The sequence below is a fragment of the Typopeltis vanoorti genome, chromosome 6, assembly GCF_054136105.1.
Source record: "Typopeltis vanoorti isolate ZY-2024b chromosome 6, IOZ_Tvanoo_1.0, whole genome shotgun sequence".
Classification (NCBI taxonomy): Eukaryota; Metazoa; Arthropoda; class Arachnida; order Uropygi; family Thelyphonidae; genus Typopeltis; species Typopeltis vanoorti.
The window spans coordinates 126433434-126450571 of record NC_143554.1 but is presented as its reverse complement, the minus strand read 5'-3'; the positions used below and the strand labels follow the sequence as shown (position 1 = coordinate 126450571).

General features: G+C 37.3%; 1 protein-coding gene across 5 annotated transcripts in view; it reads left to right on the top strand.

Moving 5' to 3' along the window:
- The window catches only part of LOC150105922 (liprin-beta-1-like), a 268087-nt gene that overhangs the window by 195023 nt on the left and 55926 nt on the right, over positions 1–17138 (top strand). For all 5 annotated transcript variants that reach the window (XM_090394411.1, XM_090394410.1, XM_090394409.1 and 2 more), the window contains 2 exons: positions 11438–11576; positions 16072–16191. In XM_090394411.1, the coding sequence (XP_090250537.1) occupies positions 11438–11576; positions 16072–16191 (259 nt within the window). The remainder of the gene's footprint in view (positions 1–11437; positions 11577–16071; positions 16192–17138) is intronic.

Below are 17138 nucleotides of genomic sequence, written 5' to 3'. Positions count from 1 at the left end.
TTTATTTCGCAACATGGTATCCATCGAGGTCTACACATTTGTTCCAGTGAGTTTCCAATTTTTTCATCCCATCTAAAAAGTAGGATTTGTCAAATTGTGCAAAATAGTCATTGTCAGCCTTGATGACATCCTCGTTCGAAGAAATTTTTTCCCACCGAGCCAAATTTTTAAGTTTGGGAACAAGAAGAAATCACACAGGGCCAAGTCCGGTGAATATGGTGGATGTGGAACCAATTCAAACCTCAATTTGTGCAATTTTGCCATTGCGATGACCGATGTGTGGAACAGTGCATTGTCTTGATGAAAGAGCACTTTTTTTTTTTGTGCGCCAATCTTGGCCGTTTTTTCTTCAGTTCTTCTTTTAAACATTCCAACAATGATGCATAATAGACTCCTGTTATCATCTTGCCCTTTTCCATAGTCTATAATGATAATTCCTTGGGAATGCCAAAAATACAGTGGCCATCACCTTCCCAGCTGACAAAACGGTCTTTGCTTTTTTCGGTGCTCTTTCACTGGGTATTGTCCACCGTTTTGACTGCTGCTTGAACTCAGGTGTGTAGCGGTGGATCCAAGTTTTTTCTACAGTTACAAATCAAAGCAAAAAACCCTATGAATTTCAATTAAACATCACCAAACACTGTGTTGAAATGTTTTTTCGCATGCATTTTTCATCGACAGTCAACAGTCGTGGCACCTATCGCACACATAGCTTTTTCACGTGCAATTTTTCGTGCAGGATATTATACACCCATTCAGTTGAGATGTCTACAATCTCAGCAATCTCACACACTTTCACTCAGTGGTCTTCTATAATGATACCATGGATTTTGTCAATCATTTCCTTCATAGTGACCTCAGTTAGGTATCCGGAGCATGCTTCATCTTCGATGGACTTATGATCATGTTTAAACTCGTTTATCCAAAAATAAATAGTCTTTAATGCTGGTGGGTGCAGAGTCCCCATGAACTGCATCTAACTCAGCTTTGATCCGCTCAGCCATCCACTTCTTCAAATAAAAGTGTTTTATTACTGCATGAAACTCGTTTTTCTCCATTTTTATGAAAAATGTGGAGACGGTCATTTTAAATGTTTGCCAAACAAGAACTATGCATTGCACATTGCTAAAATTTTGCCAGGGGTCATGAAAAAGATGATACGTACTGACACTGGTATGAATGAAATAATTGTATTGCTGTCTATTGGAAATTTACCAAACTTTTCAAACAACCCTCGTAGCTCTGTATGAGATCGGCTGACTTACCTCCAGCTGAAAAAAAAAAAAAAAAAAAAAACATATAAAAATTCCTCTCATCATGATGAGAATCAAACTTAGGCCTTTTCCAATTGAAGGCTGCAATGTATCATCATTCTTCCAATTGCACTATGGAGGACCTAAGATCTTGGTCTTTTTCTGCCATCCTGGCAAAATATACTTGTTTTGCTAATCTTTTCTTTTCCGTTCTATTTAAGTGACCATACCACCTGAAATATTCCTAATATGTACCCTCAGGGTGCATATCAGGAATTTGGCGATGATACTTAATTTTTATAATACAAGAATACCTTTTGAAAAAATCCTTATGAAGGTTTATTGAAATATTAACTTGTTTAGAATCATTCATATGTAAAAATTAAATGCACTTGAATAATTTCTCTTATGTTTGTTCCTCTTTTTTTTTTTAAGATAAAAGGAAACATCAGGATGCTTATCAAAACTTTTTTTGTTATTCAGTTTTATTAATTTATAAACTCTCTATATCATAATAAATATCCAATTAAATATTATTATGAATCATTATTTTGTATTTATTTATGGTTGTAGCACATATTCTTTATCATGTCAATCACTGCTGAAATTGCTTCAAGCCATGCACTTTTGTCTTATATATGATATCTGTATTTGCCTATAGAACTGTTTTCTTTTGAGTAAAAAGTTAAGCATACAGTTTTATAACTTGATAATAAGATAAAATGATAATATGATAACATTATAATAAGATAAAAATTTATTTATTAATGAATATATTTCATAAAGAATGTTATCAAGAATTGTAGAAATGGACAGAGTTTTTATCACCAATGATTTTAGAGTTAGCTTTTGACTTTATGTCAGTCTCTAACTATTAGGAGATTAATGCTTATTTTCTGTAAGTGAGTAGGTTGTAATAAACTAGTTTAGACATCTTTTAAACTATGTGATTACACAACAGTCTAAATATCAAATAATTAATATCGTAGGCGATTTGTCCTCAATGAGATGATTATTCAGTGTTAATAGATTTATTAATTCTGATCAGTTTTAAAGAAAGTTATGCTGTAGGCTTACCACTGAGCATTGTTTTTAAATAGTATAGCCCAACTGTATTAAGTTAGTATTTCTGTTCAAATTAATGGAATTTTCATACTTCTCTTAAACTCAGGTGCATTTTTTGAATTCAGAGTAGTGATTACTCAGTATATGGCTCACTTATTGTTCTTTATTTTTATTTTATTTATTTACTATTTTTTTTTTTAAATACTAAGTTAACCTTGAGCCCTTGTTATGGAATTGCATTTTCTCTAGCAATCTGGTTTTCCCTTCCAAACACATAAAACTAACTTGGAGCATATTTGCTAATAATGTAACGTGATATTGAGAATTCGGTAATTCATTGAGTTCTTGTTGTTTTCACCTTGGGAATTATGCTTCCTATCAGAAAACTGACAGTAATAATAATAATACTATTAATAATAATAACTGATCTTTGATAAATGATGGTACAACATGAGAATTTCATGCCAGCTGGGCCCTTGCTTGCTTAAGCAAGGTCCCTGTTGTTTTCACCAGGAAACTATGGCAAACAGCGAAAAGTCAGCTATTGGAACAAATCCTAACACACACCCTAACTCAACATCACCAGAGTTCAAGATCAGTACTATCAACATAAGAAGCCTGAGTGGCAAAGAAATGGAGCTAGCTGAGGAATTGGATAAGTACCAGATCGACATAATAGGGGTGACTGAAACAAAAAAACTGCTGAGATCATTCTGAGCAATAAATACAAAATGTTATATTCAGGCAATGACAATTAAGAAAAAAAAGGAGTAGCCATAGTATTCAACACTAAATACGAGGCTAATCTTCTTGAATGGCAGGCCATATCAAGTAGAGTGATATGGGAATATATCAGAATGGGAACTGGACAATGAGACTTTGCAAAGGCATTTGACAGAATACTGCATGGAAATCTATTACATAATTTGGAGCAAATGGGAATGGATATAAGGCTGATGTATGGTGGAGTGGATCAAGGTGAATGAGTAGTGGAGTGTTCTAGGGCTCTGTACTAGCTACTCTTTATTTTGTACATTAATGATATAGCAGAAGATTAGAAGGGGGGGATATTCAAGTGTTTGCCAATGATGCAAAAATTAGGAATGGTAATAATTGATAAGGTGATTATTATTATTATTATTATTATTATTATTATTATTATTATTATTCAGGCCTCCAAGGAGTCAAAAGACTCATCGAGGAAGGTCCTTCCTAAGACATAAAGTCTGTCAAGACTCATTGAGGGGAGGCCCCCCCCCTGAGAAACACAAAGTCTATCATACCACTCTTTAAACTCACTGACTATTCTCGCTCCCACCACTCCATCAGGCAATGCATTCCACGGCTCAACCACCCTCCACACAAAGAAACCACTCCTTACCCTCTTGCTCACAGTTTCCTTTCGTAACTTCCAGGGATGGCCTCTTGTCATCACTCCTTCCCGCTGATCAACCAAGCGAAAGAACTCCCCAGTGTCAACCCTGTAACCACCTCTCAACAGTTTAAAAGTCTCAATCATATTGCCTCTCCTCCTTCTTCTATCCACCAAACTCTGCAGTCCACATTCTCTCAGCCGATCCTCATAACTATCCTTGTACAGTCCTGAAACCATCTTTGTCATCCGACTTTGTATCCTTTCCACAGTTAATTTATCCCCTTCAAATCCTGGGGACCAAATCTGAGAACAATAGTCCAAGTGTGGTCTGATCAGAGACTTATACAACGGAATGATAACCCTCTTATCTCTGCAGGTCAGTGTCCTTCTCATAATAGCAGCAATCCTCTATGTTACCTTCACCACCTTTGCAATATGTCCCCTAAACTTCAGGTTTCTATCAATCATCAACCCCAGATCTCTTGTCTCCCCTACTTCCTCCAGTATAACTCCTCCCATAGAGTATGCAGCATCCCATCGATGTTTCCCAAATCTCAAGACCTTACATTTTGCTGCATTAAACTGACACCCCCATTCATTTGCCCATCTATCTAGCTTATTTAAATCCTCTTGCAGGGCTACCACATCTGCACTATTACTAATAATCCTTCCCAACTTTGCATCATCTGCAAACAACTGAATATCCCCCTGCAATCCACTGGCTATGTCATTGATATAAAGGTTAAACAATATAGGTCCTAGTACTGAGCCTTGTGGGACCCCACTTGTAACTCTCTGCCTCCTGGAAACTGCTCCACCATACACAACTCTCTGATACCTATCAGACAGCTAATCCTGAATCCAGTTGACCAATCTGACATCCAGACCCATGTGCTGCAACTTAAATATCAACTTATCATGTGGCACCCTGTCAAATGCCTTTGCTAAGTCTAAGAAAATTGCAGTATATGCCTTTCCCTCATCTAATGTTCTTGAAACTTTATTATAAAAAGCTAGCATATTGCTAAAACAAGAGCGTCCTTTCACAAATCCATGTTGATTCTCACAGATAACATTACCCTCATCTGCCCAATGCTGTATACGATCCCTCACTACTTTCTCCAAGATCTTAACAACTACTGAAGACACACAGACTGGCCTATAATTAGACACTTCCAGTCTGTTACCACCCTTATGCAATGGCACTATCTTACCTTCCTTCCATTCCCTAGGCACCTTTCCTGCAGCCAGACTTTCATTGAAAAGCTAGGTCAAAGGCACTGTCAGTTCCCTAGCACATTCTCTCAAAACTCGTGGTGAAATACCATCCAGTCCCACAGCTTTACTGACATCCAGAGTTCTCAGTATCTGAAACCCACTCTCTTCCTGTACCTCTAAACCTTGAACCTGCCCTATCCCTCTAGCATTAAAACTGACTCCTCCAGGATGAAATACTCCAATAAAGTGGTCATTGAACAATTCCACTATGTCCTCTGCATCAGTCACTCTATTCCCATTTTTATCCCACAATATCATTCTTCCACAGTCATTTCTCCTCCTACTGGCCACATAGCTAAAAAATTCCCTAGGATTTTCTTTGGATCTTAGGGCCAATCTCCTCTCATATTCCAGTTTCGCTTTCCTTACCACACTAGTCACTCTTCTGGCCTGTGTCTTATATTCCTCATGCATCTCTTCACCTGTCTCCTTATATCTCTTCCATAGCCTCTTTTTCACATGCAATTCCTGTTTAATATTGTTTGTCATCCACTTTACTCCAAATTGCGTCCTCTTCTTCACTCGTGGTATACAACTTACCATTGCTGATAACAAATATTCTTTCACAATTTCCCACGCACTAGTGATATCCCGGCCTTCCAATTCCTGCCTCCATGAAACTTCCTGAAGTTGACGTCTAAGACTATTATAATCACCTGCCTTATAATTCCACATAAGTTCCCGTCTCTTTGATACTCCTGCATGTCTATTCATTTTCCAAGTCAAAACCATATGGTCACTCTCTCCAACTGGTGGGAGAAATGTCATCTCAGTTATTATCAACTCTTCTGATGCTATAACCAAATCTAAAACTCTTGACCTCTTGTTCCCTCTGTTACATGTTGCCTAAGACATTGGTCCCTCAAGAATTCTAGAAATTCCATATCACTATTGCTGCATGCATCTTCCTCTCTCCAATTTATACTACTGTAGTTAAAATCTCCCATAACAATCATTCTTCTTGCACTTGCCAAACTTAGCTGTCTAAACATCTCCTGGTCCCCATCCTCCGTGCTCCTGGGTTTGTAGCAACACCCCACTAAATATCCTGTCTTGCCTACCTCTACCTCACACCATATGCTCTCAAAATCATTTGTCTCACTTCCTTCCAAATTCTCCACTCTTAGAGGACATATGTCATCACTTATCATAAGCAGTACCCCACCACCATGCTTTCCCCTCCTATCCTGATGAAAAATGCTATACCCAGCGACTTCTATTCCTGTTGTTATATCCCCTTCTGTCAACCACGTCTCAGTGATCGTAATAATTTTTGGCCAGGCTGATGCTATCTGCGCCACCAATTCCTCTCCCTTATTCCGGATACTCCTGGCATTAGTATAAAGCATATAAATGCCATTGTTTCTATACCCAGCATTATCCCTTCTAGACTCCACTGGGCTCAGTGTTACCTGACATTGTCTCCCTTCTCCCAAGTATCCATTCCCACAAGAGGCCACCCCTGCTATCATCCTCCCTGGGACACACTGACTCGTTCAGAACAGCAATCTCTCCAGATGCCTACGTCCTTCCTCATTCAAATATAAACGGTCTCTCGCATACAATTCCTCTCTTTCCTCAAACGCACTCCAAGCATCCACATATACCAGTCCTCTCTTGTCACACATTCTCGCTATTATGCCATTCAATATCACCGCTCTTCTGCTCAGCTCATCATTATCATACCTAGGCAACATGCACACTATTTTACCGCTCTCTGTCTTCTTCCGTACAGTCTCAAGCAAAAATCTCATATCTCTCGCTGCTCGACTTACATTACCACTCAAGTCATTCGTTCCTACCATCACAATCATCTCATCCACCCTTTCACCTCTCTTAATTGCCATAGCCACCCTTTCTATTGTTCCTCCTGGCAAACACTCCTCACACATCCTATCTTGAACACCACGGATCATTGAGTCGCCATACATTATACCTCTTACCATTCCCTCACTCCTATTGTTTCCATTCTCTCCTCTTCTTTCATTCCCATACCTCTCTCTTCTACTGTTTCCATTCTCTCCTCTTCTAGCACTCCCATACATCTCTCTCATTCCCTCTCTCCTACTGTTTCCATTTTCTCCACTTCTAGCACTTCCATATCCCTCTCTCATTCTGTCTCTCCTACTACTGTTTCCATCCTCTCGTCTTCTAGCATTCCCATACCTCTCTCTCATTCCATCTCTCCTACCGTTTCCATTCTCTCCTCTTCTAGCACTTCCATATCTCTCTCTCATTCCATCTCTCCTACTGTTTCCATCCTCTCGTCTGCTAGCATTCCCATACCTCTCTCTCATTCCCTCTCTTCTACTGTTTCCATTCTCTCCTCTTCTAGCACCCCCATACCTCTCACTCATACTCCCTAAATTCTCTCTCTCTCCTACTCTGATTCGCCTTGCATTTATCTCTTCCATTCTCCTAATCTTATCTTTCATACTTCTGCTCTCATTCACAAGACATTCCACCTCCTCTTTCAACTCATCTATCTCCCTCTGCAGGTCAGTCACTCTTAATCTAAATTCACTCTCCCAAATAAAACCATCTCCTAAACTTTCACAGTCACTCACACCTTCCACACTATCAACTATTATTTTCTCATTCATATATATATTTTTTTCATTCTCTCCTATCACACTACTTGTCTTCCTTCATTCATTCCCCGTTCCTGGAGCAACAAAGTCGGATATCGATATTTCTAATGCACTTATTTCCTCCAACTGCCTGCATTTTGCGCATATACGCTCTCCGCTCTCTTTCACAAGCCACATATCTAATTCCCGAGATGCATACATGCCACAAGTACTGCATGCCACAAAGTCCCTTATGATATTGCTAATAATTGAGTTCTTAAATGGCAGAGGACTTGGCGATACGCCACTTGCGACTGCTGCTGAATCCGCCATCATTCCTTACTGCCGAGTAGCGTAATCTTTAATAATTATTCAATTAATAAATAAGATTGAAAAAAAGTACTAACATCAGAACATTTAAGTACTAAATATAATTAAATAAAATGAAATATAACTAAATATAGTAACTTAGCTTCGTTTTGTCTTCCACCATTACGCATTTGATTCCGACGGTACCAAAATATATTATATCGTGACAGCAACTAACTTCCAAAAAACAGCCAATGAAGTACACTCGTATTCAGAGAAACAATTTAGCACTCAATAACGTGGAAAAAACGGGGAAAAAAGCGGACTATTCACCGATTAAAAATCACTTTCTTCTGCACAGCTCAAATTCACCGCCACGTGCTACAGCGACGCTAGTGCCACTGATGGTGATGGTTACTTATGATTATTATGATATCTTGCAGGATGATTTAGATAAATTGGCAGTGTGGGCAAAGGACAATGGTTGTCAGTTCAGTGTTGTAAAATGTAAGGTAATGCACTTCAGAATGAAAAGATTACATAGTTCATGTCATATTGATGGTACTAGTTTACAGGAAATTGATGAGGCTAGGGATCTGGGGGTGATGGGGAAAATTGAGATTTGAAATTCAGAGGACATACATGGGAATGGGAGATGCGAGTTCAATGTTGCAAAATGTAAGGTTTTAAAATTTGGGAAACAAAGATAGAATGTAGAATTTATGCTCAGTAGGGATAAGTGTCATCAGTAGTTGTTAAGATCTTGGAGAAAGTAGTGAGGGACCGTATACAGCATTGGGCAGATGAGGGTAATGTTATCTGTGAGAGTCAACATGGATTTGTTAAATGGCGCTCTTGTTTTAGCAATATGCTAGCCTTTTATAATAAAGTTACAAGAACATTAGATGAGGGAAAGGCATATACTGCAATTTTCTTAGACTTAGCAAAGGCATTTGACAGGGTGCCACATGATAAGCTGATATTTAAGTTGCAGCACATGGGTCTGGATGTCAGATTGGTCAACTGGATTCAGGATTGGCTGTCTGATAGGTATCAGAGAGTTGTGTATGGTGGAGCAGTTTCAAGGAGGCAGAGGGTTACAAGTGGGGTCCCACAGCTCAATACTAGGACCTATATTGTTTAACCTTTATATCAATGACATTGCAAGGGGATATTCAGTTTTTTGCAGCTGATGCAAAGCTGGGAAGGATTATTAGTAATAGTGTAGATGTGGTAGCCCTGCAAGAGGATTTGAATAAGCTAGATAGATGGGCAAATGAATGGGGGTTCAGTTTAATGCAGCAAAATGTAAGGTCTTGAAGTTTGGGAAACATCGATGGGATGCTGTATACTCTATGGGAGGAGTTATACTGGAGGAAGTAGGGAAGACAAGAGATCTGGGGTTGATGATTGATAGAAACCTGAAATTCAAGGGACATGCTGCAAACGTGGTGAAGGATAGACCTGCAGAGATAAGAGGGTTATCATTCCGTTGTATAAGTCTCTGATCAGACCACACTTGGACTATTGTTCTCAGATTTGGTTCCCAGGATTTGAAGGGGATAAATTAACTGTGGAAAGGATAGAAAGACGGATGACAAAGATGGTTTCAGGACTATACAATGATAGTTATGAGGATCGGCTGAGGGAATGTGGACTGCAGAGTTTGGTGGATAGAAGAAGGAGGAGAGGTGATATGATTGAGACTTTTAAACTATTGAGAGGTGGTTACAGGGTTGACACTGGGGAGTTCTTTCGCTTGGTTGAACAGCAGGAAGGAGTGATGACAAGAGGCCATCCCTGGAAGTTACAAAAGGAAATTTTGAGCAAGAGGGTGAGGAGTGGTTTCTTTGCATGGAGGGTGGTTGAACTGTGGAATGCATTGCCTAATGGAGTGGTGAGAGCGAGAACAGTCAATGAGTTTAAGGAGTGGTGTGATAAACTTTGTGTTTCTTAGGGGGGGTGGGACCTCCCCTCGATGAGTCTAGACAAACTTTATGTTCTTAGGAAGGATCTCCTATGATGAGTCTTTTGACTCCATGGAGGCCTGAATAATAATAATAATAATATTATTGGAGGAGGAGGAAATAAGAAATCTTCGGGTGATAGTGGATAAGGATCAGAAATTTACAGGACATATTGCCAAAATTGTGAGGACAACACAAAGAATTCTGAGAATGATTAAGAGGACACTGAATTGTAGAAGTAAGTAGATTCTTGTATAAGGCTTTGATTAAGCGCATCTTGTATTCTTGTATATTTTATTGTATAAGGCTTTGATTAGGCCACATATGGACTACTGTGCACAGATTTGGTCATCTGATTTTCAAAAGGATGAAGAGATGTTGGAAAGGTTCCAGAGATAACTGACTAAGGTAGTTTCTGATCTCTGGAATGTTGAATATGAGAAAAGGTTGAGAAGATGCAATTTACAGAGTCTGGTGAATAGGAGGAAGAGGAGTGATATGATAGACCTACAAGTTAGTAAGGAGTTGTTATAGGATCAGTGTTGGAGAAGTTTTACAGCAAATGGTGGGAGATCAGGGGAGAACCAGAGGTCATCCCTGGAAGCTGTATAAGGAGGGTGTGAGCAGGAGAGTGAGAAGCAAGCAGGTTTTTTGCATGTAGAGTTGTGAGTGATTGAATGCCTTGCCTGAGAGTGTGGTGTCTGCGGTATGATGAGCTGTGTGTATGACAAAAGGACATCCTAGATGAGTCTTTGACTCCATGGGATCTTAGGATAATAATAATAGAAGAGTTGGCAAAATAGCTCAGAGGATTACTTGGATGTTGAAGAACACATTGACAAGTAAATATATGAAGGTTATTATCCCTCTTTAGAAAGCTATGATTTGGCCACATGTTGACTACTGTGCACAGATTTGATCACCTGTGTTTCTTGTGGATTGGGAGGTGGTAGAGAGGATTCAAAGACATGACCAAGCTAGTGACAGATCTGTGAAATGTTCCCTATGGGGATAGACAAAGTGTATGGGTTGCAGAGTTTAGCTGACAGGCAGAGGGGATATGATATAAACTTATAAGTTAGTAAAGTGTTCTAAGCTAACAGCCAAGATTGACACAAAAGAAATTTTTCATTGCATGGGGGGGGGGGAACAAGGAGTCACATTTCGAAGTTGTCTAAGAGTGTGGTTAGTAATGGCATACAGACTAGGTCCTTTACTTGGAGAGTGGTGGATGAGTGAAATGTCAAAGGTGGTTATGAGTGCTCCAACAGTGAATTGGTTTAAGGAGATGTATTATAGGAATTGTGTTAATGGATAGAAATGAGTCTTCTGCACTGAGTCTTTTGACTCCATATAGTACTATATAAATAATAATAGTAATAATAATATTGTAAGGCTACTATATGATTGCAACACCTAAGGTAGTAATTAATATGATATATTAGTAAATTATTTTGACAACAGTGGGATAGCTCTAAACTATCAATAATAAAACATGAAATAAAATTGATTCTCAAGAGTTATTTCAATTACTCACTAAAATTTACTTTATGCAGTAGAATTCTACCAAAATAGAATAATATATTTTAGTCTGATCACCATAATTTTATCATTATTTAGCTCAGCCAGAAACTGAGTTGGTCCAGGATGTTGAAAATCCTTCTCCACAGACAAAATTTTCTCACAAAAGAACTATGTCCACTTCATCTAAACTTGAACTAAGAGAAAAACCAAAAGGATTTAGAAAGTTATTCAGCAAGTAAGTAATGTTTTAGTTTATTTTTAATAAAGTTTAGAAATGGTTATATTTACTGAAAATTAAGACGTGTGTTTTTATTTCCGTAACAAAAAAAAATCCCCTATAAAGAAAAATAAAAAAAAGAAATCCTGTATAAAGCCTCAAATTTCATGTTACTGCAAATGTGATTTTCACAACACAAAAGCAGTTAAGGTAAGTTATTACTACTAAATTAAAAACTGATAACAAACTGTACCCATTATTTTCCTATACTTAAGAGTAGAATATTATTGGGTTCCTCCACTTTGCACTTGTCATCAGGAAAAAATCTGCTTTTTACTGCCAGTCCTAACCACACTCTTGCTAAACTTCAAGAGGTGACCCTTCCCTTGTTCCTTCCCTTCTTACTATGTACAGTTAACTCTATCTGTCCTGTGAAATTCTTTCACCAATATTTATGTTCAAATTTATTCCCTTTTTTTCTGCTTATTGGCCAAACTCTACAACAACTCCAACGATGAGTCTCTGACTCCATGGAGGTCAGATATTAATAATAATAGTATAGTTTCTTAATATCCTCATTTTCTATTTTCAGATATTGCCTTAGTTACTTATCCACTGTTTTTTGCATATCTCTCTGAAACCCAGGTGACAGGACATCAGGACGCAGTTGTCCTGATGTAATTGGACTAAGGTTCTACTCTTGTCTAGTTTTTTTAATGGTTTTAATTCACAACACAAGACATTAATAAGAAAATAAATACTATATATATATTTTGTTGCTGATATTCCATTGGTTTTATAGTCAGCATCTTCAGAGCACAAACAATTCATCACACTTTGTTGCAATATAGAAACAGCAACAATTAGTTAATAGTGGGAACAGTTTAAAATGACAGAAGACAACATACGAACTTAAGTCTTAATTGGCACTATCTATTGTTGAATAAAGAAAGAGGTTAATAAGTATTAATTTGATCTTAAAATTACTGTCTGCCAGATTTTTGGGGAAATTGATACAGCCATAATTGTTGAAAGTCCAAGAAATGTAAATTGGTCTCTCTCTCTCTCTGACTTAACACATTTTTTTCCCATCTAATCCTGTATGAAGGGTCATCCAGGGCATGGTCCACTAGTCTCAACTTGTCATAATGATAGTGCCAAATGTACTTCTTATGCTCTCTGATATCCGAGGCAGATATCAACAGATCTTCTTGTCTGTATATATGACGTGCCCTGTATTTTTGACTTGGCTTACTATGGATGCGATAAAGGAGTGAGTGTCCTTAGGTGAATGGAACAGGATTTCTAGTTTAATATATAATTTAAATGTAGTGAAGGGGGGGGGTCGCTTAAGAGTTAAAGCCAAATAACTGGGAGGACACCTCCACTTCACCCATAAGGAATGTGGAGAACTGACTTGGTTCTGATGTAATGTTCAATCCCCAACATCATGTGCCGTGTCCTATTAGTAGATATGCACTGGGTAGGTACAAAATGAATGAGTATGAGCTGGCAATTTGGGAATTGGCCAACAGAATTGTACTCTCTGTTGGCTTAAACCACATATGATGGTGCAACATGATGAGATTTCATGCCAGCTGGGGTATTGTCCGGTTAAAGACCCTGCTGTTTAACTGGACAAGGCCTTGCTGTTCATTGGGGAACCAAAACGAACAGTGAAAAGTCAGTTACTGGAACAAACTACAGCTCAACATCTAGAAGAAGAAGAATAAACTCAACATCAGAAGAAATAAAGATAGTAACCATCAGTATAAGGAGCATTAATGGAAAGGAAATTGAGTTGCAGAAGAACTGGAAAGTACCATGTGGATATAATTGCTATTACTGAGACAAAAAAAATAGATGAGATCTTACTAAATAATAAGTATAGGATGTTATTATTATTATTATTATTATTATTATGATTAAGAGAGACCTCCAAGGAGTCATTGAGGGAGGTCACATACTACACCCCAGTTATCATACTTGTTCTTGAATTCATTCACACTACTTGAGCAGATAACATCCAATGGCAATCCATTCCAATCATACACCATTCTATGAGAGAAAAATCTACATCTCACCCCATTCTTAGTGACATTCATTCTCAGCTTCCAAAGACGGCCCTCTTGTCCTTTCCCCACCCCTCCATAAAATAAAAAATTACATCAATTGAAACCTTTCAGAAGTATGCATTATGAACCTTTCAGAAGTATACATTCTTTCTCTTGTTTGCTAGTGTCTGCAGTCTCCAAATTCTCAATCTGTCTTCATGATCAGTATTCTACAATCCTGATATCATTTTTAGCACTCTCCTTTGTAGTCTATCCTATCCTATCTACTAACACTCTAACAGCCCTAGTTTGATCAGTTTCTTCTAGCATAATCTCCCATCAGTATAATATGACAATGGATATCTGATCATGCCAAAATGCATGACTTTACATTTACTGACATTGAACTGTCATCCATTTTCACATGTCCACAATTCCAGCCTATTGCTATTCTGTTTATTTTAACCTCACACCAAATAGTTTCAAAGCCTTCACATATACTGCCATGTTTAGCTCTACTCGAAACAGGTACACATCTTCTGCTATCATTAGTATCATGTTTCCTTCTCTTTTCTCCTTTCTGTCTTCTCACCCATGCTACCAATTTATATAAATTATCCTGCAAGATATCTACCTTACTTTTGTCAGTTATTGCCCTCACCAATTTTGGATCATCATCAGCAAGCAACTGAATATCCCCCCCACCCCTGCTTTAAATCTTTCTCTGTATCATTAATATACAAATTAAAAAGTAGTAGCTCTAGTACAAAACCCTTAGGAATTCTGCTAGTCACTCTCATTCCCCTAGATCTACTCCACCATATACTACTCTCTGGTGTCTGTCTGTCAGTTCCCTCCCCCCATTCATGCTACAGCTTCATATCCATTTCTATTTGCTCCAACTTTTGTAATAGTTTTCCATACAGTATTCTGTCAAATGCCTTGACAAAGTCCAGTGGTAGCAATTTCCCTTGTCTAATTCTGCTGGCACTCAATTATAAAATCCCTTTTACATTATAAAATTATAAAGTGGGTGGATAGAAAGTATTGTCTTGCTATCCACCCACTATTGAATTTTACCTTTAATAAACTTTTCCAATACTATAACCACCCTCCTGAGATGTTAATTGGCCTGTATTTTATTTTTCAAAATGCTCAGCATTTCCTGTTCATGTACTTCATTCCTGATATCAGTTTCTGTCACTAATTAAAGGTTCTCAAGTAGATAAAGTAAAAGGCAAAAAGTACTTGAAAGTCTATGCCAAATACCTTAGATAATACTCAGAAGAAAAACAATTGCAACTATCATACATTTTTTTCTTTATTTTGCACATGTGTGTGCATGCTCAGGCTTATTTAATTAAATTTTTCTTTGGACTCTAATGGTGTTACTGATTTTTTTTTTTATGTGACTCCCACTTACAAAAATATACTACATTAATACTGTGAGCAGGCTAAGGATTTTTTTATCCATATTAATTTTTATATTTTTTCTGTTTTTATTGATTTTTTTCTATTTTTGAAAATATAAATAAAATAAAATTAATATTTTATAATACATATTTTGTATTTTTTCTTTTTTACATAGTCCAGAAATCCTACTGAAGAGACCAAACATGAAACTTTGAAGCTTTAAACATGAAGCTGTTTCAAGTCTCCAGTGATCAGGGTAGTGGTCTCACACCAGGCAATGAAATTCACCTCCTCCTACCTAAAAGCAATCACAAACATCTATGCTCTTAAAGGGGTTCGATCCCACAGCAGGTTATAGAGCAGATACACGAACTACTGAGCCAACTAGGCCACATGAGGATTGAGCTCTCCTCATGGTAATATGTTCAGCGCTGTTTTTTTTGTTATTCTATTCTTCATTATAACTATTACAATTGTAGTTTGCATTGAGAATGGACTTCTTGAAAATTCTGTCTTGCATGAAAGAGCATGTAGGTTATTGTTTGCTTTAGAATAATTTCTTGATTATCCAGTTCCACTGATCTTTTCCAAAAGTTCAACTGACATGCTATCCTATTTCAGGGGTTGGTTATTGAGGATCAAATAATTGAGAGATCGCTGCAGTTACTTATATAACTCAGAGGCTTTATATTAAAGCACTTTGAAAGCCAGATGAATTATATTTTTCAAAAAGAGAAAAAGCAACAGGTTGCTGCAAGTGTTTTAAAACCCATGCCTAGCATATAGGTATTTGCAAAATTTTGGGGTGGAATATCATGAAATGAGATGTTTTTATAGCATAATTATACTAGCTAATTTTTCAAATAATCTTGGGTAGAGAGGACAAGCCAGAAAACTGTTCTGCTTTTCCAACAGCCGGGCCAATTTTGACTTGAGCACTTCACCAGAAGATACCAATTTCTAAATTTTAATTTCATGATTGTCATTGGCCATACATCTTAACTGTAATAATACTATATATATGTTTTTAAATCTTCTTTTTTCAGGTTAAAGAGAACATCATCTCAAAGTTTAGACCATGAAGAGGCTAAATTAAAAAGAGGAGGAATCAGAGCAACAGCAGGACCACGACTGGGTTGGTCACAAGAATTAAAGGCAAATATCATGTAAGTATATATAATATAATTGTTACACAACAGAACTTCATATGTAGTTGTGATAAGTAATATTGGATAATAGCAGAGATATTGGAACTTCCTTTTGCACTGTTTTCAGTGGAATTCCTCTAGCACACTCAAAGCTCACTGAACAGTATGTTAAACTCATTGACTGAAGAAACTTGTTAACATTGGATTAAACCTGAAGCATGTGCTCACTAAATAATATATAAGAGACTTTTCCACAAGACAATGATCAAAAGGAATGAAAAGAAGAAAAATTTGTTCTGTGAGTTCTCATTTGACATGTGAAGACATGCTAATAGCTACATTATGTGTTTTGATGAACAATATCCCTGGAAATATTTGTAGAGAATGTAAGCAGCAGAAATTAAACAATGTGATGAAACAGATTGGAGTGAGTTGATGAGTGATAGGTTGTTAACCAACCTAATTGCTCTCTTTAGTACAAAGTTAAGCTGCTTTAGGGAAATCTTAGGGATCCTACTCCAAATTTTAAAACAGTATTCAACAGATGGAAGAATTTGTGATTTGAATAGTATTAATATCTATATAGAGGTAAAGTAACACCTTGAGTAAAAAATAAATCTAATTTCTTGGATGCTGAGGAGATAATATTTGTAATATCAGATGTAGAGTATACCACTGGTGGGAATATATTGGAGGAGGTGGAGGAAATAAGAGATCTGGGGGTGATGGTGGTATGGATGAATGGTATTTTAGCAAAAATGTGTGAAGAGAAAGGAGTGCAGTTTGTGAAAGTGTAGGAAGAGTTTGAAGGACAAATGGAATTGTATAAGAGGGATGGACTGCATTTGAATGATTTTGGTGCAAGTCATCTGGAAAGACTGCTGCTGGAAAGTTGAAAAATGAGTGTAAAAAATGGATCTGAGAAAGTAAGAAGCAGCGTGGAAGAACAAAAGAGTAAGGAAGGA